The sequence below is a fragment of the Sinohyriopsis cumingii genome, chromosome 2 (assembly GCF_028554795.1).
Source record: "Sinohyriopsis cumingii isolate HCF-2022 chromosome 2, ASM2855479v2, whole genome shotgun sequence".
Classification (NCBI taxonomy): Eukaryota; Metazoa; Mollusca; class Bivalvia; order Unionida; family Unionidae; genus Sinohyriopsis; species Sinohyriopsis cumingii.
The window spans coordinates 112987000-113011222 of NC_142962.1; the positions used below are offsets into that span (position 1 = coordinate 112987000).

General features: G+C 32.5%; 1 protein-coding gene across 2 annotated transcripts in view; it reads left to right on the forward strand.

The window, feature by feature from the left end:
* The window catches only part of LOC149805626 (uncharacterized), a 63332-nt gene extending 39318 nt beyond the window's left edge, over positions 1-24014 (forward strand). For both annotated transcript variants that reach the window (XM_089950261.1, XM_089950262.1), the window contains exons 26-42: positions 852-1106; positions 1459-1587; positions 2148-2273; positions 3048-3173; positions 3718-3843; positions 4274-4522; positions 6436-6555; positions 7208-7456; positions 9643-9921; positions 10183-10218; positions 10670-10782; positions 11331-11395; positions 14389-14549; positions 15559-15670; positions 16208-16224; positions 19601-19737; positions 23322-24014. In XM_089950261.1, coding sequence (XP_089806387.1) covers positions 852-1106; positions 1459-1587; positions 2148-2273; positions 3048-3173; positions 3718-3843; positions 4274-4522; positions 6436-6555; positions 7208-7456; positions 9643-9921; positions 10183-10218; positions 10670-10782; positions 11331-11395; positions 14389-14549; positions 15559-15670; positions 16208-16224; positions 19601-19737; positions 23322-23339 — 2318 coding nt within the window. In that variant the 3' untranslated portion in view covers positions 23340-24014. The remainder of the gene's footprint in view (positions 1-851; positions 1107-1458; positions 1588-2147; positions 2274-3047; positions 3174-3717; positions 3844-4273; positions 4523-6435; positions 6556-7207; positions 7457-9642; positions 9922-10182; positions 10219-10669; positions 10783-11330; positions 11396-14388; positions 14550-15558; positions 15671-16207; positions 16225-19600; positions 19738-23321) is intronic.
* Positions 24015-24223: the final 209 nt, after the last annotated feature.

Here is a 24223-nt window from a genome sequence, read left to right on the forward strand (position 1 = left end):
TGCAGATACATATTTTGTTTTACTTTGTCACTTATATATTCGATCATGTTAACTATCGTGCCACCGCGAGCTTATTCCGTACTTGAAACGAACGATAATTTGAATTTTAGTGTAAGCCACATGCATTCGATAGGCGATCCGTAACATAGGTGCTCGACGCAAGCTTGATGTTGAGGAAAAAAAAGCGATAATCTGAAGGAAACAAATCATACAGAGTGACAAAAATACCTCAGATTACCCCCATGATCCGTTCTGACATAGGACCCTCTCTATCATAATAAACAAGAGAAGGTACGTAACTTCCAAATATTTCGTTCCACCCGTGACCCTCGATTTCCTTCTGCTATTTCCGTCGTTAAAGGCACACGACCATACTATGTGGCTTGTTTTACTCCTGAGATATGTTTCTATTCATCAAGCCATATTGACTTTTTCTGCGTTGTATTAAACTGAAGTTACGGGCTCCGAAACGTGCGGAAAAGAATCATTTTTAGAATATTACCGTTCTGTACTGTTGAACTTATATAATCGTGATATATAATCGTGATATATAATCGTGATATATAATCGTGAATTCTTTAAAGGTTACATCGAGAGGTCATAGGATTTCGGAAGTACTCGTGGGAGTAACGCCTTTAACGTTAACTATAAAACGGGGCAGGGGCGTAGCTGCCACATAGCAATAATATGCAAGCATTTGGGCCCACGAATTATTTTTTTACACTATAGATTAGACATGGGCCCATCGGTAAGCTTTGCATAGGGTGCCAAATATCATAGCTACGCCACAGAAACGGGGCTCTATATATGTCTTAATAATAATAGACAGAATTATTTTCTTTACCCGATAGCATGTGCAATCCCTACATACGGCAAAAACTGCAACAACACGTGTGACTGTGGACAAGGCGGAATCCGATGTGACCATATAAAAGGTTGCATTTGCACAGAGGGATGGACAGGGAAAAGTTGTGACGAGGACATTGATGAATGCAAAGTCCCAAACATATGCAACGACAGTTATAAAGATTGTGCTAACACAAATGGGTCATACACATGCAATTGTATAAATGGGTACACTTTAAATGCCCATGGATCATGCGAGGGTAAGTTGTATTTTTATTATATACTGAGTAGATAATTATAAGTAATATATATATATATATATATATATATATATATATATATATATATATATATATATATATACAGAGAGAGAGAGAGAGAGATAGATTCCAATAAAAGTATTTTTTTAATTATCTCAACCTTGAAAGCCCAGCGTAAGAGTTCATATATTTTGTCTGACTACATTTAGGTTAAATAGTTCACAAGTATGTCGTCAAGTAAAATTTCTTTCATAGATAACTGCATTTTTAATATGCCAAAAAACTGACGATATTTACAAATCGTACATTTCTATGGAAGATATTGTTTTATTCTCTGTAAAATATATTTCAGATGTGAATGAATGCATTGATCCTGAATTGAATACATGTCAGCAAGTTTGCAACAATGAGATTGGCGGATTCTCATGCAGTTGCCATTCTGGTTATGTACAAAGCAATAACTTTACAAATCTGTGTGAAGGTAAAAGAGAATATAAACTTTCTTCTCCTTCCTATATTTGTCATACAATAGTGTTACAATTAATAACAAACTAATTGGAATTTTCATCAGCTGCATATTTGAAGAAAAACGCTTAAAATGTTATACTCGAAATTCGAGTGTTTCTGAATATGAGAAAAAATGTAAAAATATCCTTGCATCATTGTCTTTAGTCAAACCACTGATATGTAAACAGAATCGGGTATTTTTTGCATTAATGTACTGTTGTTGAGATAGTAACGCTTTTTGCCTGATCGTAAAAAAAAAAACTAAGATCACCAAATGTCATCTCATCAACAATTAAAATAGTTTTGCACATGAGACCAAAATCAGGGAAAACTGTATCCGTTTCACATATGATTCTTACCAGTTCTACAGAGCAAACTTGAGTAAAGAGCATTTGGCCTTTGATTATATCGATATGCTTAGAATAACAGGAGGCCTTCGATTATACTGTCATGGACAGAATAACGCGAGGAATAGATTATTCCGTTATGCATAAAATAACATGAGATATTAAAGAAAAACTCTGTTCAATCTAGATGTAAACGAGTGCCTGATAGGTCAAGCTGGCTGCCAGCAGATATGCGAAAATGGGGATGGCAGATATACTTGTAACTGTTACTTCGGATACGTTTTAAACAACGACAGAAAGACATGTATGCAAGGTATGCAGGTTTAATTATATACATACCACAGCTTGTTATGAAAGCATGCGCGTATGATGTAGATTGATGTAAGACATAATTTGGCTGTAAGGTTATATCTACTGTGATGATGTGTTGATTTTCCTGTTGCTCATAACAAATTCTTAAAACCTCAAAAGGTAAAGCAAAGACGCCAAAAATTGGCGATTAGTCAATCCTAGTGCGAAAGCAGATAGCCATAAATTGACAAATGAAAGCAAACGTTATAAAAACACCCCAATAAAAACATTTTTATAGTATCTTATCTCGTGTTATAGTACATAAATGCGTTTCGATGACTCCGATTAACTAAGTGGGAAGTGTCTGATACAAGACGGAAATGGAAAGCAGTTGAAATAAATAAGTATTGTTTAATTTTTTTAATTCGTATTCATATACTGTGAATCGCAATATCCCAAACGCTTAGAGACCCTCCGCCTTTCAAGTTTATTTTTTTATTTTTTTTTATTAGTTTTTCTTTCCTTTTCTTTTGGATGACATATCAATCTAAATGTTAAATTCAATATAAAACATTTCAGCAATAAATGTTTTCCTATTACATAATTGTCTCTTAAAGGCTTTATACCGTAAAGATAAGAAATCTTGAAGGTCATGACATAACATTTGATTTTACAAAAGATATTACGGATATGAATTAATTTTATACAAGCACACGGTCACACACTTTAAATTAGTAGACGGAGAGAGATTTTATTTATGATTTTTCTCATTATTCAATTAATTCTGCTTTTATAGTCAAAGATCCGTGTTCGCAACTTGCGAATTTAAACTGCAGCCAGATCTGTGTCCTGGAAAATAATCAAGTTTTCTGCTCCTGTTTTATTGGATATAAATTAAAATCTGATAACCAGACGTGTGAAGGTAAGAGATACATACTTTTCATGCTTGAAATTAACGAACAGCAACCTAAGTGTATTCCACTATTCAGAATCATTGCGGTAGTTACGATAATGATGCAGAAAAAGGAATTTCGAAAACAATTAGCTACCTTACACTAATTATATTCAAACAGAAAAACAAGGTATAATTAACTATGAATACTTATCGATACGTTACCCTAACATTAAATGTTATACTTTAAGAATTGTTACGCCCATGTATACATTACCCTAACATTTTATGCTATACATTAGCCCTAATCTCTCTCTCTCTCTCTCTCTCTCTCTCTCTCTATATATATATATATATATATATATATATATATATATATATATATATATATATATATATATGATTTAGTATGCCTGTTTATACGTTACCTTACAGGTATGTCAGATCATAACGTTTCCTATTATACTACATCTGATATTGATATCTTTCATTTTTCAAATGATTTGTAACATCGTAATTCCTATAGCAGTAGTAACATATATCCATTGTTTTCAACTTTAATTACATGGCGAAGATGTCAATGAGTGTGAAGACGCGACGTTGAACAAATGCAGTAACAACTGCACGAATACAGTGGATGGATATATTTGCTCCTGTCCAGATGGTTTCCACCTGGACAACGACGGACGAACATGCATAGGTAAGCAGAACTTCTCCAGCAATTACGTTAGTGCATAGACGATTAATTCTGACGTAAATCAAAAATAAACCAAGTAAATTTGCGCAAAAGCAGGAGGATGTAACCCTCAGTGCACAGCATCGTTAACATGGTACAATACATGGATGTCCACTGAGAAATCTTTAATGTCAAAGTTAATGCAACTCAGTAAAGCATCCAAGCTGTCTGGGGAAAAGATGAAAAACCTAACTTTATAGTCTAGTCGCCTAGATAGTGGTTAGTCTTCTTTCTTTTTAGGGAACAGTAACCGATTGTAGAGAAAAATTATATTTATAAATTTCCTGGACTTGGAGGATACCCTTTTTCCTTGCTTGCAATTTAAATTTATTTAGCACATGTTGCGGATTTTTTTTTCTTCTTCTCAAATTCCTCTATTCTGTCTTTTCCAAAGTGTGCGATGCGTTTCACTACGGACCTAATTGTTCACAACCATGCAACTGCGATATTGGTACTGACAGGTGCGATCATAAAAAAGGGTGTCTCTGTAAGCCTGGATGGACTGGCACACATTGTAACCAGGATATAGACGAATGTGCCTCCCATCAATGCATAGGTGCTAATTCCACGTGCATCAACACCTTGGGATCCTATGTTTGTGATTGTTTGCCTGGTTTCAAGAACGTAAGCAGTGTTTGCCAAGGTTTGCATATTAATTCATTTTTTATATCAAAATGTTTCTTTAAGTCGAATGGTTTCTATTTACAACGACGGTCTCTATTAGCTTAGGCTTTCAAGTATAGTAAATACGTTTACTTCTTTAATATTTGTTTACATTTACCGATCAACATAATAAGAGATACGTACGCTACTAATTTGACTCTAGAACATCCATGGTAGAACATACTCATTACAAACTATCCCATTCATATATCTTGGATGTGGGAGATATTATTACGAACTATCCCATACAAATATCTTGGATGTGGGATCATATTAATATGAACCATCCCATACAAAAATCTTGGTTGGGACATATCATTACGAACTATCCCATAGAAATGTCTTGGATGTGAGACATATCATTACGAACTATCCCATACAAATATCTTGGCTGTGGGACATATCATTACGAACTATCCCATATAAATGTCTTGCATGGGACATATCATTACGAACTATCCCATAGAAATGTCTTGCATGGGACATATCATTACGAACTATCCCATAGAAATGTCTTGCATGGGACATATCATTACGAACTATCCCATACAAATATCTTGGCTGTGGGACATATCATTACGAACTATCCCATAGAAATGTCTTCCATGGGACATATCATTACGAACTATCCCATAGAAATGTCTTGCATGGGACATATCATTACGAACTATCCCATAGAAATGTCTTGCATGGGACATATCATTACGAACTATCCCATTCAAATATCTTAGCTGTAGGACATATTGCGAACTATCCCATTCGAGTATATTGGATGTGGGACATATCATTACGAACTGATACAAATATATTCTATGTGGAACATATTAATACGAACTATGCCCTATAAATATCTTGGATGTAGGATATTTCATTACGAACTCGCTGATACAAATATCTTGGATGTGGGACGTATCATTACGAACTATCTCATATAAATATCTTGGATGTGGGACATATCATTACGAACTATCTCGTACAACTATCTTGGATGTGGGACATATCATTACAAAAAACCCATACTAACATCTTGGGTGGGACATATCATTACGAACTATCCCATAGAAATGTCTTGCATGGGACATATTACGAACTATCCCATAGAAATGTCTTGCATGGGACATATTACGAACTATCCCATTCAAATATCTTCTATGTGGGACATATCAATACGAACGATCCCATATAAATATCTTGGATGTGGGACATATCATTACGGACTATCCCATAAAAATATATTGGATGGGACATATTACGAACAATGCCATACAAAGATCTTGGATTGGACATATCATTACGAACTATCCCATACAAACATCTTGGGTGGGACATATCATTACAAATTATACCTGTGTATATACTTTGGCTTGAGTCAACATTTATTTGTCAATAAGGGCAAATGATACTCGTGTTGGTACAACCTGAATTGTATATCTTAAAAGCAGTTTTGTTTTTGGTTTATTGAAGACGCTAGTAAATATCGATGAATATTGGTGTGAAAGCTATCATGTATTGTGCTTTTCAAGGCTTAAATGTACATTGTTCAATTCAAACTTTCATGAGTATCAAAAAAAAATTCAAATAGTTTGGTACTGCAGACATAATGACATACTTATGTCATCTTTATTTCCTCCGTAAAGATGGATGTCAAAAAAAAATTCGTAACAAAAGACATAATATATATTTTAAGTGCTTCTATCTTTAATTTTAGTTCAGTTCATTTTATAGTGCTTATTTGCTTCCTTGTTTGTTTATTTATTTGTTTAATTTTAATTCGTGCATGATTTATATTTTGTCAGAAAAGATTATACTTTTTGTAGGACATGTTTTATTTTTTATTTTAAATATAATGAAATACTTTCTCGCCACTTAATAGATAACTATATTTATCTACAGATATCGATGAATGTGATGACGGCCGGCTAAACGAATGTGCTCAAATCTGCAATAACAGTATTGGAAGTTACAGCTGTTTCTGTCATGACGGATTTTTCTTAAATGGAACGTCATGTCATGGTAATTGATTTTAATAATGGTTTTCTATACTTTTCATTATACAAAAAGTATCGCCACTACGAACAATTAAATCCAGTTAATATTTATCCCAGTTATTTTTCCAACATGTTTTAGCTTCTTTAACAAGCTTTGGTGACCACATCAGTTCAAAACTCATGTACATTCGAAATACCTAAAAATCTTATGTGTTTTGTTTTTCCTTTTGTTTGGCTTTTTTTCTTTATTTATTCTTGTTTGCTTTTTTTAAATCCTCGGGTATGGTACTAGGACGATTTACATACGTTTCGCTCATGCTGTTTATTGTAAGATGTAAATCTCATATTTGAAGCCAATTTTATCATATACTTCTAATACTTCTTTCACTCATCTAGTGGATATCTTCTTTCTTTTAAAAGAACCGTAAAGGATTGTATGGAAAAAAGTATATTCAGTTTGCAGTGAAATTTCCCGGACTTGGATCATACCATATCTGGTGCTAAATCATCTAAATGAAGCTTTTTGTTTGTTTGGATTTTAAATGTACTTACCTTTACTTGAGTGAGTTGTATCTACTCTTTTATGTGAATCACTTCTCAAGCTAATTTACGATACGTTAAATAAGAAAATGTTATCTTTATTTTTTATCGTACCTCAATGTTCCTGTTCTTAACAGTGTGCGATGAATTTCACTATGGACCTAATTGTTCTCAACCGTGCAACTGTGGTATTGGTGCTGACAGGTGCGATCATAAAACAGGATGTCTCTGTAAGCCCGGATGGACCGGCACACAATGTGACCAGGATATAGACGAATGTGCCTCCCATCCATGCAAAGGTGCTAATTCCACGTGCAACAACACAATGGGATCCTATGTTTGTGAATGTTTGCCTGGTTTCAGGAACGTGAGCAGTGTTTGCCAAGGTTTGTATATTGGTTAATTCATTTTAAATCAAACTGTTTCGTTTAGTGAAATGGAAATTTATACTTGCATGTATAACCAAAGTCTTAATTGGTTTAGGCTTTCAAGTCAACTAAATCTGGTTAAATTTTCAATATTGACACTAATGCATGCAAATAATAAGAGAGATGTACCGTACTAATTTGACTCTTTAATAACCCATGCAAATCACTTGGATGAAATATATCATTAGGAACTATCCTTGTGCAAAATAATAATGGTTTGAGTTAACGTTCTTTTGACAAAAAGGCAATAGATAAGAATGTGCCGATAAATCTATGTTGGCATGTCATCTAGTTTGGTTTTTAAAAGACGCATGTACATCTAGGGGAATGTCGATTTGAAAACTAGTATTTGTTGTGCCCTTTCTAAATATGAATGTTCATTGTTTGGTATTCTTTGATATTAGATAGATAATGACAGAGACATATCAACCCTGTTTACTCACCCAAGATGGGTGTCAGCGGGCATGGAAATTCCTAGCGGTTAATTTTTTTTATATTTCTTTTCGGTATATTTTATTGGGTTTTTTTCTTCAAATTTTGTTGCTGTAATTGTTTTTTTTGTATTTAGTTTTGGGGGTTTTACAGTCCAACGTTGGTACTAGGATGACTTGAATGGCATTTATCTTGCAGTTTACACTAAGTCGTAAATCTCGTAGTTAGAGGTTAATTGTATCATATAGTTATTTCGCTTAAGTAGAAGATCGTATTCCTTTTTCGTCAGTGAACAGTAAAGGGTTATATGGGAAAAGTATATTTAAGTTTTATTTAAATTTTCTGGACTTGTATCATTCTATATTTGGTACTAAAACATTCCAATAAATATTCTTTTGTTTGCATTTAAATCTTATTTTTCTCCAGTTAATTGTGTTATACATTGTTTTAACGGCATAACTCTCCAAGCTAATTACGATACGTTCAAAAGTATATATATTACGTGTCTTTTCTCTTTTGGCTCTATGTCGTTTATCAAATGTGTAATACATTTCGCTATAGACCTAATTGTTCCATACCTTACAACTGTAACATTGGTGCTGATAAGAGCTGAATGGGTTTCCGTACTTTTCAATTTGCAAGAAATATCGTCACTGCGAAAGATTAAATCAAACTGGAATCTTAAGACAGGTTATATCTCCAATATACTTCTGAAAACGTTTCAGTGACCATTTCGTTTCAGAGCTCTTATACATTAAAAAATAACGAAAAATTCTGAGTGGAGTTTCCTTGTGGTTTTTCCTTTAAGTGTCATGTTTGGTACATTTACGATTGGTGCAACTTTACGTACTGTTGTTTACTGTAAGTTATAGTTGTTATATTTGGAGGTTAACCTAATTATATAGTTATTTCCTTTAACTAGTGGTTATCAGTTTTTCTTTATGGGGAATCTTAAACGATTGTATGTAAAGAGTACATTCAAATTACTGTGAAATATTGTAGCATTGCGTTGTACGATATTTGTTACTAAAACCATCTAGAAGATTTTTTTCTATTTTTTTATATTTTGTCCTAATTTTTTATTTTATTATATTTACTTTTTTTATTTGCATCACTTCTCAAGCTAATTACGATACGTTAAATAACAAATGTTATATTTGTTTTTATTGCGACTCCATGCTCTTGTTCTTAATAGTGTGTCATGTATTTCATTATGGACCTAATTGTTCCAGGCAGTCCACCTATAGTAACGGTGCTATCGTAAAAAATAGTCCCTCTGTAAGCCCAAATGTGCTTGCAGATAATGTGCCCAGGATGTAAATATCTATAAGTATTCCGTGATCTACTAAATGTATGACGACGATTATGAGCATCGATATAAAGCACAACGACGGGAACTTCGCTCATAAATGTCCAATTGCTATATCTGATAAACGGGCATCACATGCTGTTCTATATGCTAAAATTTGCACGGAGACTCCTTTTATGTGCAGGTAAAGTGTAGTCATTTTGTCTTCCAAACGAAAGTTATATAATTTAAAGTAACTGAAATTTTTTGTGGTAAAGTTACATATGTAATTAACTTGGATTTGTACTCCGTTGATTTACCCAGATCTGTATTTGTATTTTATTTTAATTATCTAATTATTTCTGGTCCAGTAACTTGATGGTGAGATTTACCCATTGCATCGAAATTTATCTGCCTTTTTCAGCTTGCACAGACAACACATTTGGAAGCAATTGTAGTTCTTTGTGTACCTGTAATATCTCTAATTCACTCAATGAAAAGCAGACATGTGATCCTGGTAACGGAATCTGTCTGTGCAAGAAAGGCTGGATGGGACCTAGCTGCTCTCAAGACATAAACGAATGTGAATTGGAACCAGGAGTATGTAATAACATTTCCCATTCGGGATGTTACAACATGCAGGGATCCTTCCTCTGTTCGTGCCATTTTGGGTATAAACCTAACGGAAGCGAGTGTGTTGAAGGTATTACATATTTTGCCTTTTATCATTATCTACTTAGTCCTATACAGTTGGTAAGAAAATATTATCTTCAAGAACTGGAAGAATGTAATGATATCTGTGAACCTAGATCCTTATTATATTACTGTTATCCAAACTAGTTTCAATGCAAAATGAGAGTAGTAGAGATGTAAACATTGCCACATATGTTTCCTGTCCCAAGAATTTAAACGTTTCGCAACGTTCATAGTAGATGAATCTATACTCTGTTTTCAATTTAAACAGATTTGCTGAAAACTACAACACCAATATCAATAGATGGTAAGTGTATATACTTTCCTTTGCATCGTCACTAATTGTTTCAAAATACTTATTCGAAACGATTCGTCTTTCATTCACCATGTCGCAGAAAATTATTTCTCAGGCACGACAATATTCCTACAAAGTTAAAGTGTCTAATTAAAGGTTTTTAAATGAAAACATTATTAATCGGAATGAAACCAATTCAAATGCAACTAAGTGCAATCCATTCAAACGTATAATTGCTGTGTAGGATTGGAAGCAAGCAGTTACGTGTTAAACAATCTCACGAAATAGAATAAGTACCATTTATTTTCTTATGCAATTAAATGGGGAGTCCATCCCCTCATTCCATGCAATGCCTAATAAATTAAGCAACAATGAATTTTGAAATAATATTTTGAAGTATATTGTACATACCTAGTTAATTTCAGCAACATTTTGCAGTTTTAATGTATATGCATTCTTTCAGCCGAATATACCTCCATTAGGTGTAGTATCACTATGAACTTAACGCTTCTTCCATCAATCGATATTAAAGTTCCTGAGAACTACGCCAGAATAGAGTCTGATTCTGTGAATGCGGTAAGTTGGTATTACGAGTCGAAGAGTCAAATGTAATTGTTTCCTCTCTCAACATTTATTACCTGCAATGCAATACCTTTACCAAAGTACTATAACATTACAATTTTAGATACGCTGGCCTACGAATTCATTCACTGAGTTTCATGAAAATAAAAAAATCCTTCCTTGCCTTAAGTCGATTTGGAGGATGAAACATAATATTTGTAAAAGAAATTAAAGTCCCATAGGTTTCACGTTTGTTTTCTTAATTTATCTGGGCTTTACAATATGATCATAAAAGGATAGAAATTAGGTCGTTGTAAAATGAATATATTACAAGATTATAAGTGTATATTATTTATATGATTTGGGTACCCTTCCATGTTTTGTTTTTTTCGCTTGTATTCTTCTCTTTTATATTTATATTCTAATTATTTCGGAGTAAGCTTATCTGTCATCGAATAAAACTTATTTAAAGCCACAAAAGAACCTAAATTGACTCACTCAATGCATAATTTTTGAATATGCAGAGAATTAAAACATATTGCAACACATTTACTTTATTTTAGCTTAGTGATTTCTACCGACGCAAGATGGCTCAGATGTTTGTAAGAATCATCATATTTGCAATTCGGTAAGATTTTACATCCTTGCATCTTTTAAGCAAGCAGTTTTGAAACATATTTTGTACTACGACCCTATAAGGGGTTTCACGGTTGCAACGGAGTTACTGATCTTAGTGCCTAAAATTACCTCCCTTAGCTCCAATGCGAATGCCCACAAAAAAATTCTAGTTCCAGATAGTTCACCGTTCTACGCTTGGTTAGTGAAAAAAAGTCAACAAAGGAAGGAATCTTAGCTGTACTACAGATCATTATGGTTAAACCAATGAATCAATTGTATATGTCAAACATCATTTGTTCATATTAGGAGAATAATTATAGACATTAAATAAGATAATTACTATCAGATAATTAAATATTTAATTTAACATACTTAAATGATATTAAATACACTGTCCATACCTGATAATATAGATTCACTATTCATAATTTCAGATACATTTGTAGGAACATTTCACTCTGCTCTCCGATTTTAAACATGTATTGCACATTTTTGGCTATATAACTTTAACGAAAACAATCTCAACAATTTGCATTTTTCATATGTTGATATATCCTTCTTTCTCAGTTACTTTTGCAAGGCTAATAGGTTGTTTATAATACGAGTTAAGACAGTTATAACACAAGTTCGATAAGAAAATTATAACACGAATTCGATACGTCAGCTGATTTGTAATGCTGAATATTTTAAACCAGATTTTTTTTATTAAATGGAACACAGTATTTTAATGTATTCAGAGGAACTTGAGAAAGCAATAATTACATTAGCTCTCATAGCGATAAAGGAGTGTAATTAATGCAGACGGAATATTTATTCATATTTGGGTGTAAATAACGTGCAATATTCAGATTAAATAACATGCCCAATGACGTTTTTTTTGTTTCATTTTCTTTTTGGCTTTTGACACATTAAGTATTGGACGGTATATGCAATAACTTTCAGCATGATTTTTCTTTGCTTATGCTGACACGTAATAACTCAAATTTGCTGGGGTCTTTAGACAACATTTCTGATTGCCACCAGCAAATTCATCTAGAACAGCCTTCTTAAAATTAGTTTAATTCTATTTAACTTTCTTGCATCAAATAGGTAAGTTTTAAAGATCCAATTATTTCACAGATTCCGTCCTATTACTTTGGTTCGCCTTTTTCTGATTGCCACCAGCAAATTCATCTAGAACAGCCTTCTTAAAATTAGTTTAATTCTATTTAACTTTCTTGCATCAAATAGGTAAGTTTTAAAGATCCAATTATTTCACAGATTCCGTCCTATTACTTTGGTTCGCCTTTTAAATCAATATTGATCCACGTGACCGGATGTAAAATTGCAAACAGTATGATTTAAAAAAAAGAGACTGCTTGTAAGAACATACTCTACAAGTCAATAATAAATGGATGCTCACAAATATTCATATTTGTTGTCTTTATCAGTCACTATTTCTACACGTATGCAAACACATATTCATTCGAGGATATACATACCCATACACCAGATGAAAGGAGACAGACATACATACTGACAGACAGGCAGATAGGTGAGAGCCACACATGTCCTATACATGCATAGTATGTCTAACATCGATATTTCTCCAAATTTCATACTCTAAAATTTCAAACCGTTCAAGGAAATAAAATTAAAATAATCATCAAGGAGACTCGTACGTGCGCCTGTCTGTTTAAGCGTGGTTGACATTTGTGCATTTTGAAAAAAACTAAATTTCATGATAAATATAATGAACATTAATAGAAAAGCAACAGTCTAAATCAATAATAAAAGAACCTTAAGAAGTTAGAATTTTTTTCTCGTCGTTCAACTTCCATTAACTGCGATGATTGAAGCTGTAAAAAAATAAACATATTTTCATTATTCTTCAAGCGAGATAAATTGCAATAACTTTATGCAGCGATACACTTTGACACAATCAAATAATACAAACTAGAGCACAAGGTAGTAATGGGAAGATAACGAAGTTCTGAAATGGGCAGAGAATATGTATTTGAAAGCTGGGAGCCGCGCAAATTAGTTTTAAAAAAAGATGTAAAATTAATTTATCAAACATTGATATAATTTCTTTTTAAGATAGTGAGATATCGATCCTGCTTGCATAATGTGAGCGGTCTATCACATTTTCTTGATCTACATCTGCCATCTTAATTGATTGAACTATCCGAAGTGAGTTGCACCGATATGCCCTCTGGTGTTTTCAAGTGGAGATACTAACCGTGAAACCCCCTATTGTCTTAAAATAAGTTATAGAAAAGAATTAGAAGCAACAAGCTTTGTAAAAGTCAACAAACAAATTAATTTTCCTAGAATACAAAGTGAAATGTAAAACAAGAACTTGCGGTATTGGGAATTAAATCTCACGGAAGGCTAAAATTAGAACATGTCCTAATAATTAAATTTCTGAATAAACTTTAGTGAAGATCCAAATTAACTCCAACGCTGAAGGTGTTGAGGTGCCTGTGGTTACCAGTATAATGCTAATATGCCAAGTCTTTTGTTGGACTTAAATACTATATAAGAATTAAATCCTTATTTGAAACGTAATTATAACTTGAAGCTTCTATTTCCAAGAATGATATTTTAATGAGTACTTTATATTTCCGGAGAAGAATCACTTCAATAAAATAAATTGAATAAATCAACTCGAGCCCAAATGAATTACTGGACACAAACAAAAATACAACTGACTCTGTTAAGATACTAAAGCACGAATGAGTAATTTTCAAATAAACAATATTTACATTTGAAAAAAGACGTAAAAAGAGACCACGGATAAAGGTAAAATGTACATTATTCTATTCTATTATATATATATATATATATATATATATATATATATATATATATATATATATATATATATATATATATGAAGTATAATATACATATCTTGTTAATTACAGCAAAATTTTGTATGTGAACCTTGACAAAAAATGGCTCACCTGGAGAATAACTGCTCAATCGTGGTGTAATTTTTACTTTTGTATTTTATACCAGTCGAGGCAGCTTGATTCTGGATTACAGCATCATCACAAAGAATTCAGATGAGGCCCTCCTAAAGTTAGCAGAGGCGAATGCAAACTTGGCATCAGGAGAGAATGTCCAATTAGCAGGGGAAGAGATTTCAACACTTAGACTTTTTGTGGAAGGAAAAGAATGTAAAATCCTAAAAAATATTTATTTTGCTTGAACAAATATGAACCATATCTAAATAATAAAACATGAGTCACATTTCTGAGTGAAAAATATTACATTTTTATAAGATTCATAATTAGGTATGCCTTTACTTGTTGTCAGTTATATTCCAAACATGTTGTGGCAGTAGTTATTACCTTTGTTCATCGTACTGCTGATTACGGACATGGTTAAAACGATAATAACCTTTATTCATTACTCATCACTGCATCTATCTTATTAAGATAATCAATTGTTATGTAAATATTTTTGAGGTTGTTTCCTGTCTGACTATATAAAGGAAACTTAAAGAAAATGGCTTTGGCACTGATGTACTAGTACAGATTAATGTAAAACTTCTTTCTTAGTGCCCATTAGTACCAATGAGCGTCAGACTCTTTCCATAATGTCTATTAGTGCCAATCGATGTAAAACACTTTTCTCAGTGCCTATTAGTACCAACTCACATACAACTTTTTCTTAGTGTGCATTAGTACCAACTGATGTAAAGCTCTCTCCTTAGTGTCTACTTGTTCCAACTGACGTCAAACTCTTTTCTTAGTGTCTACTTGTTCCAACTGACGTCAAACTCTTTTCTTAGTGTATACTTGTTCCAACTGACGTCAAACTCGTTTCTTAGTGCATACTTGTTTCAACTGACGTCAAACTCTTTTCGTAGTGTCTACTTGTTCCAACTGACGTCAAACTCTCTCCTTAGTGTCTACTTGTTCCAACTGACGTCAAACTCGTTTCTTAGTGTCTACTTGTTCCAACTGACGTCAAACACATTTCTTAGTGTCTACTTGTTCCAACTGACGTCAAACTCTTTTCTTAGTTCCTATTAGTACCAGCTGATGTAAAATTAGTTTGACGTAAAACTCTTTTCTTATTACCAATTGACACAAATCTTTTTTTAGTGCCTATTAGTACCAATTGACACAAAATATTTTTAGTGCCTATTACTACCAACTGACGTAAAAATCTTTTTCTTAGTGCCTACTGATATCACAACAGATAAGTTATTGTGTACGAGTTACCTGTCTGTGATAGGAGACTGTGCCTCCGGCAAAGAATGTGTCATTATCGACAAACGACCAACATGCACGTGAGTATGGAATACATAAATATTCCCCACATACATACATACATACATACATACATACATCCATCCATCCATCCATACATCCATCCATCCATCCATACATACATACATCCATCCATCCATACATACATACATACCTATATACGTACATACATGCATACATACATACATACATACATACATACATCCATCCATCCATCCATCCATCCATACATACATCCATCCATCCATCCATCCATACATACATACATACATACCTACATACATACATGCATGCATGCATACATACATACATACATACATACATACATACATACATACATACATACAAATGAACATGTTATGGAATGCTGTACTTAAAAGTGAATAAGCAATCTACTAAACAGTCATGTACATTCAGTCTTTATTAATCTCCTATATCTTCAATTTAGAAAGTTTATTTTCGTTCAATTTTATTTTGTCTTTATAATAGGCACTAATTCTATTTTCTTATTTGCTCTATGTCCACAATAACTTCCTGTTTGTGTGTTTCTGTTTCAGTTTGAAGAAGCAAGAAGGTAAATATTTCTGAATCCATTCACTATGAAGAAGAAGGCGGGAAAGAATCTCTGAGTCCTTGACCTTTCAATTTAATCCTATAGTGACCTTTCACATTTAAAGAATATTAACTTTTCACTTTAAACTTATATTATCCTTTCACTTTAAGCTAATATTAACCTTTCACTTTAAGCTAATATTAACCTTTCACTTTAAGCTAATACTGACCTTTAACTTTAAGCTAATATTGAACTTTCACTTTAAGCTAATACTGACCTTTCACTTTAAGCTAATACTGACCTTTCACTTTAAGCTAATAATGACCTTTCACTTTAAACTAATATTGACCTTTCAATTTAAACTAATATTGACCTTTTACTTTTAAACTAATATTGCTTCAAAATATTTTGACATAAAATCTGTATCAAAGACACTGCTGTAAATTTGTCACCAGTCATAATAGTACAGTGGTAATGATCTCATTTACTGTTTATATTGTGGCTATGTAACAAAGAGTTTATAGTATGTAGTTTATAATTTGTACATGTATTTTATTTTTATTATAGAGGTTTAGCTTTCACATATATATTTTATTTCATATAGACTTTAAACTGTGACCTTTAACCTTTTATGTTTAACCTTGTAGTATATTTATTTTAAATTATTTTGGAAAGGTTAAACTTGTAATTCATGTTTTCATTAATTTGGAAGGGTTAATCTTGTAGTACAAGTACTTCATATTTGCAATAATTTGGAAGGGTTAATCTTGTAGTACAAGTACTTCAGGTTTGCAATAATTTGGATGGATTAATCTTGTAGTACAAGTACTTCAGGTTTGCAATAATTTGGATGGATTAATCTTGTAGTACAAGTACTTCAGGTTTGCAATAATTTGGATGGGTTAATCTTGTAGTACAAGTACTTCATGTTTGCAATAATTTGGATGGGTTAATCTTGTAGTACAAGTACTTCATGTTTGCAATAATTTGGATGGATTAATCTTGTAGTACAGTACTTCAGGTTTGCAATAATTTGGAAGGGTTAATCTTGTAGTACAAGTACTTCAGGTTTGCAATAATTTGGATGGATTAATCTTGTAGTACAAGTACTTCAGGTTTGCAATAATTTGGATGGGTTAATCTTGTAGTACAAGTACTTCAGGTTTGCAATAATTTGGATGGATTAATCTTGTAGTACAAGTACTTCAGGTTTGCAATAATTTGGATGGGTTAATCTTGTAGTACAAGTACTTCATGTTTGCAATAATTTGGATGGGTTAATCTTGTAGTACAAGTACTTCATGTTTGCAATAATTTGGATGGATTAATCTTGTAGTACAGTACTTCATGTTTGCAATAATTTGGAAGGGTTAATCTTGTAGTACAAGTACTTCAGGTTTGCAATAATTTGGATGGATTAATCTTGTAGCACAGTACTTCAGGTTTGCAATAATTTGGAAGGGTTAATCTTGTAGTACAAGTACTTCAGGTTTGCAATAATTTGGATGGATTAATCTTGTAGTACAAGTACTTCAGGTTTGCAATAATTTGGATGGGTTAATCTTGTAGTACAAGTACTTCAGGTTTGCAATAATTTGGATGGATTAATCTTGTAGTACAAGTACTTCAGGTTTGCAATAATTTGGATGGGTTAATCTTGTAGTACAAGTACTTCATGTTTGCAATAATTTGGATGGGTTAATCTTGTAGTACAAGTACTTCATGTTTGCAATAATTTGGATGGATTAATCTTGTAGTACAGTACTTCATGTTTGCAATAATTTGGAAGGGTTAATCTTGTAGTACAAGTACTTCAGGTTTGCAATAATTTGGATGGATTAATCTTGTAGTACAAGTACTTCAGGTTTGCAATAATTTGGAAGGGTTAATCTTGTAGTACAAGTACTTCAGGTTTGCAATAATTTGGATGGGTTAATCTTGTAGTACAAGTACTTCAGGTTTGCAATAATTTGGAAGGGTTAATCTTGTGCTACAAGTACTTCATGTTTGCAATAATTTGGATGGATTAATCTTGTAGTACAAGTACTTCATGTTTGCAATAATTTGGATGGGTTAATCTTGTAGTACAAGTACTTCAGGTTTGCATTAATTTGGATGGATTAATCTTGTAGTACAAGTACTTCAGGTTTGCAATAATTTGAATGGGTTAATCTTGTAGTACAAGTACTTCAGGTTTGCAATAATTTGGATGGGTTAATCTTGTAGTACAAGTACTTCATGTTTGCAATAATTTGGATGGGTTAATCTTGTAGTACAAGTACTTCAGGTTTGCAGTAATTTGGATGGATTAATCTTGTAGTACAAGAACTTCAGGTTTGCAATAATTTGGATGGGTTAATCTTGTAGTACAAGTACTTCATGTTTGCAATAATTTGGATGGGTTAATCTTGTAGTACAAGTACTTCAGGTTTGCAATAATTTGGATGGATTAATCTTGTAGTACAAGTACTTCATGTTTGCAATAATTTGGATGGGTTAATCTTGTAGTACAAGTACTTCAGGTTTGCAATAATTTGGATAGGTTAATCTTGTAGTACAAGTACTTCATGTTTGCAATAATTTGGATGGGTTAATCTTGTAGTACAGTACTTCATGTTTGCATTAATTTAGAAGGGTTAATCGCAAAGTATTTTAAATTAACATTTATTTTGATGGGTTAATCTTGTAGTACAAGTACTTCATGTTTGCATTAATTTAGAAGTGCTAGTCCGCCAAATATGCATGTGCCACCTTTTGTGCATGCATTTTTACAACTTGAAATCAGTACTATCTGGCCATTATTGTGCCGACATGCAGGTAATCAAATATATATATATATATATATATATATATATATATATATATATATATATATATATATATATGCATGCATTCATGCTTACTTATCATGATCCAAAAATGGACAACTAAACTTCCCAATTAGTTAATTTATACAGTTTTGTAAAAATCCTAAAGATAGATTTGCAATTTAAGCAGTGAGAAATACTTGTTATACTTTTTGACTAAACATATTTATGAAGCATCAATGAACTACAATTTTATTCCAGCTACCTCAAATACAAGACATTTAGAGATGGCAGCATTTCTATTAGCTGTAGAGATCAGCTAAAGAATGTAAGTTTCTGTCTGGGAAAAGACACATATTGCAGCACTAATCATAGCAACACGTTACAGAGAGAAATACCATAATGTCTACCAGTACAATGGTAGCAAAAAACATTTGGTTACTTTTACGTTATTTCATAGTAGTATTACTGTACACATAGTAGTACTACTGTACTCAGTAGTGATCGACGAATCTTGAGAACAATACTACTCTGAAAACTTAATCCACTTTTAACAGAAGACATATTTAAATTAACTTTACTGTTTACAGATAACACCCTCCTCTTCGTAGCAATTGGAATAGGTTCGGCATTTTTCGTCCTGCTATGTCTCGTTGTTACTGTGATGGTTTTACGTGCCAGGAAATCAAGACAGAATTATGTTACCAAAAAGGACACTCTACAGAAGGTATTCCATTTACAACTACTTACAATCGATGAATGCAACATGTCACTTATGTTTACCATAGGAAGAGGTATCTGAGAACATTCAACGAATCATTGCATAGCTTTATATTTATCAGATTCTTATGTAAGGAATCTAATCCATTGGCTTGTCATGTTTTGATAGTCTCTGCACTACCTATTGAATAGCAAATTATTTAACCCTGGTTTATCTCAAAGTTGTTATAAGCCTTCAAGAAGGAAATCATGTACCAAATGCATCGATTCTCTTCGCTGAAAATAGTAATGCCAGCTACATCACCAATGGATCCATGTCTAAAGATTTGCTTCAAGATTTTGCTTAGAAATAAACAGCTGGCTAAGGCATCTACACATCTATACAGAAGCACTGTACATGTACAATTATGACATTTCATATAAGTAACTAATAAATTAACCAATTAACAAGATTACAGAAAATGGAGTGACTTACCAAAGTGGTTTATGAGGTAAAATATAGTGTATCAGGTATTGTTGTATAAAAGTGATAGAAGTAATAATAGCATTTATAATAAAACAATAATGGTAATAATAATAACACCGACATTTATTGTTGGAACATTAACATCTGGCCTCAAAATTACATTACTGTTACATATACAGCATGATATATTGTTATAAGTTACATACTGATTGATTGATATGCAATGATATCAACAGAAATAGTCCAAAAGTATGCAATATTTTATTTTTATGACACTAGTTTTGCGTAATGTTGTAAAGCCTTAGCATCATTATATATATAGTATATACAAGTTGTTGAAAAGGACACAGTATTTGTCGATATAGATTTTTATATCTACCTAAATTGACTATGACAGGGAAGATTCCACTTTCAAACGTACACACTAAACGAACAATATACAATGCAATCGTATTCAAACTGTTTATATTATTAATAGCAGAAATCATATCATATCCTGTTATAAAATCGTGGTTTTTCCACTAATTTCAGAACTCATTTCATGCAAGAAAATGTATATACTTCTCTACTTTGACACCAATAACGCTATGCTTGTCAACCTCGCCCTTAGTAATTCAAGATTTTATCATACCATATGAAAAAGTAAATGTTCAACTTGATTTACACAATATTTCCAGTAATCAGCCCATGTTACCTGTAACTACAGTTTTGTTTTGTAAATCTAGTGGATGGCATCTTTAGACGTTTAAGTAGGTATTTTATTATCCTACCATACCTTATCCTTTGCATTAGCATTCTCCCAGGTTGGTGACAAATAAAGACGTTAGGTGTTTGTTCAGTGATTTCCAGTGAGCACATTTCAATATCTTCATCAAAACGACCACATCTCTGACCTATAGTATAGAATTCACATCTCTGACCTGTAGTACAGATTTCACATCTCTGACCTATAGTACAGAATTCACATCTGTGACCTAATGTACAGAATTCATGTTTCTGACCTACAGTACAGAATTCACATATATGACCTATAGTACAGAATTTATGCTATTTTATCAAAAAGTTTGAAAACATTCTGAAGACAATGAATAAGCGCAATGTATTGTTGGTTTTCAAGTGATACAGTACTATTGCTGCTTGTGCTGATAGTATTTCAGGACACATAGAACACACAGAAAAGAAATTTAAAAGAGAAAGTTATTGCTGGTAGGCCATCCTCGAAACACCAACTTTATGTACTGTTGTAAATATCCCACATCGAATTACAATGCACTCGTGTTTTCTCGGTTTACTTTCAGTTTATAGATACTGTAGTGCTTCTTGAGTATATCAATTTATAGCTAATATCAAGTTACAGCTAATATCAAGTTACAGCTAATATCAGGTTACAGCTAATATCAAGCTACAGCTAATATCAAGCTACAGGTAATATCTACTTACAGCTAATATCAACTTACAGCTAATATCAACTTAAAGCTAATATCAAGTTACAGCTAATATCAGGTTACAGCTAATATCAAGCTACAGCTAATATCAAGCTACAGCTAATATCTACTTACAGCTAATATCAACTTACAGCTAATATCTACTTACAGCTAATATCAACTTACAGCTAATATCAACTTACAGCTAATATCAAGCTACAGCTAATATCTACTTACAGCTAATATCAACTTATAGCTAATATCAAGTTACAGCTATATCTAATTACAGCTAATATCAACTTACAGCTAATATCAAGTTGCAGCTAATATCAACTTACAGCTAATATGAACTTACAGCTAATATCAAGTTACAGCTAATATCTACTTACAGCTAATATCAACTTACAGCTAATATCATCTTACAGCTAATATCAACTTACAGCGAATATCTACTTGCAGCGAATATCAACTTACAGCTAATATCTACTTACAGCGGATATCAACTTACAGCTAATATCAAGTTACAGCTAATATCAAGTAATCTCTGCAGTTGAACTCTAGCGGAACTCCAGTTACATCAAATATCAAACAATTTCTTTAGATGAACTGCAGTTACAGCAAAAATGAATAAATCCTGAGAATAATAATGCTACCAACGCAATACAGCAATTCAGCACATAAATATGGAACTTCCAATCATTAAAGTATAAAACAATAAGTGATAAGATGCAGCGTTATCTGTTACCAACAGGACAGTTAACTAAATGTTAAAGTCACACCTTGCGTCATCTTCCAACACACTGTAACTTTTTGATACATAGCCTTAAGCATCATTAATAGTTTGCTAGTCAAACATTTTAATTAGTTTAGGAAGAAAATAATAATAATAATAATAATAATAATAATAATAATAATGTGTGTGTATCATTTGGATTTAAATGTATCTTTAACCATTTTCAGTCATATTGCTAAGGTGTCTGCAGTGTGACAGTTTATAGTGATATCTGGCACTGTGGCATCATGCCTCAGACATGTAGCATGATGTCTCACCCAGTCACATTATCCTGACACCAGGCCGAGCAACCATAACTGTAACCTCTTAATGCTGAGTGCCAAGCGAGGCAGCTGTTAGTAACATTTTTTTTATAAGTCTTTGGTATGATTCGGCCGGGGATCGAACCTATGACCACCCGTATCCAAAGTGGACACTCTAACCACTAGGTATCCGGAGTGGTCAATAATAATAATAATAATAATAATAATAATGATAATAATAATGATAATAATAATAACATGTTAATGCTAGTATGATATATAGATCATCTCAATGTGACATATGATAGAAAATTTATCATACTAAACCAATTTCTCACTTTTCTATTTCATGATGATTCTTTACTTATCTTTTAAGTCTTTAAAAACAGCCTGACAAAACTAAAGCAAATTCAAAATGATATCGACATAATTTGTGTAATTTCATGTTCTTTAACTCTGTACCTGTCTGGTCTCCTCGAAGAAAACAATAAGACCTTCATTGTATACATAAGTGCTTGCCAGAACAGCTGTATTTGCTAAAAGTCAAACTTACTGGCTTCGGAATAGAGATCTACCCCAACTTCAGTATCACATCCAATTCGCATTTCCTTGCTGAAAGCTTTCTTGAGAGAAATCATCTTACATCTGATCTTTCTTTACTTGCAGATAGGAATGACCAAATAATGCTTTGAGCGATACAGCGGAAAATACGGACGATCCGGATTAGTAGACGAATACAAAATTTCGAGAATCAGTATTTTTAAATTGTATACATAAGAATTCAGGAAGAACATTGGAATGAACCAGATTTTTTTTTCTGTTAGTAACTAAGTAGTAATGATTTAGCATAGCAGCATAAGTGTAGAATTTGCATATGTACATATAAAATTGTCCATAATATAAGATTAGTTTATGATAAGTACTTTAGAGAGCTACTGCGTACCCAAAGTTGTTGCTTAGCTACAGGATAAAGCACATCAAAGAATGTTACATTGTTCTTTAGTGATGCCCATTACATGACAATATTGGTAACACAATTTCATTTTGATGCCTTCACCAGATTACGACACTTTTAATTGTCCATAGCCACGTTAATTTCAAAGGATTTATATATTATATTTATACAATTAGGATTATGTCCCTTTCTTTGTTATGTTCTGAATTCCAGACGAACTTTAAAATAAAATTCAAAAAAAGGAAGGTCAGAAGAGGGAATGGGCAAGGATATAAGAAAAAGTTATTAAATTGCCAATGATTTAATACATACTTTGCATTTCTTTCTACTCCAGCTTTTCAATTTCTTATGTTTTATGCACTTTATTTAAATTTACAACATAAAAAGAAAATTTTTTGTGAATATATTACTCCCTTACTTACATGTAGCTTTGCCCAAGCCAAAATTTGTCAGTAATTTATCAAATCACGCATTTTCACGCTGCTACCAGAAGTATTGGAATATTTCTACAGTGACTTACCAAGATATGTATTGACCCACAAAAGAAGTAATATGAGAAGAAATGAGTAACATATGACACGAAATTTCACAAGATTTGTTTGAATATCTAGGT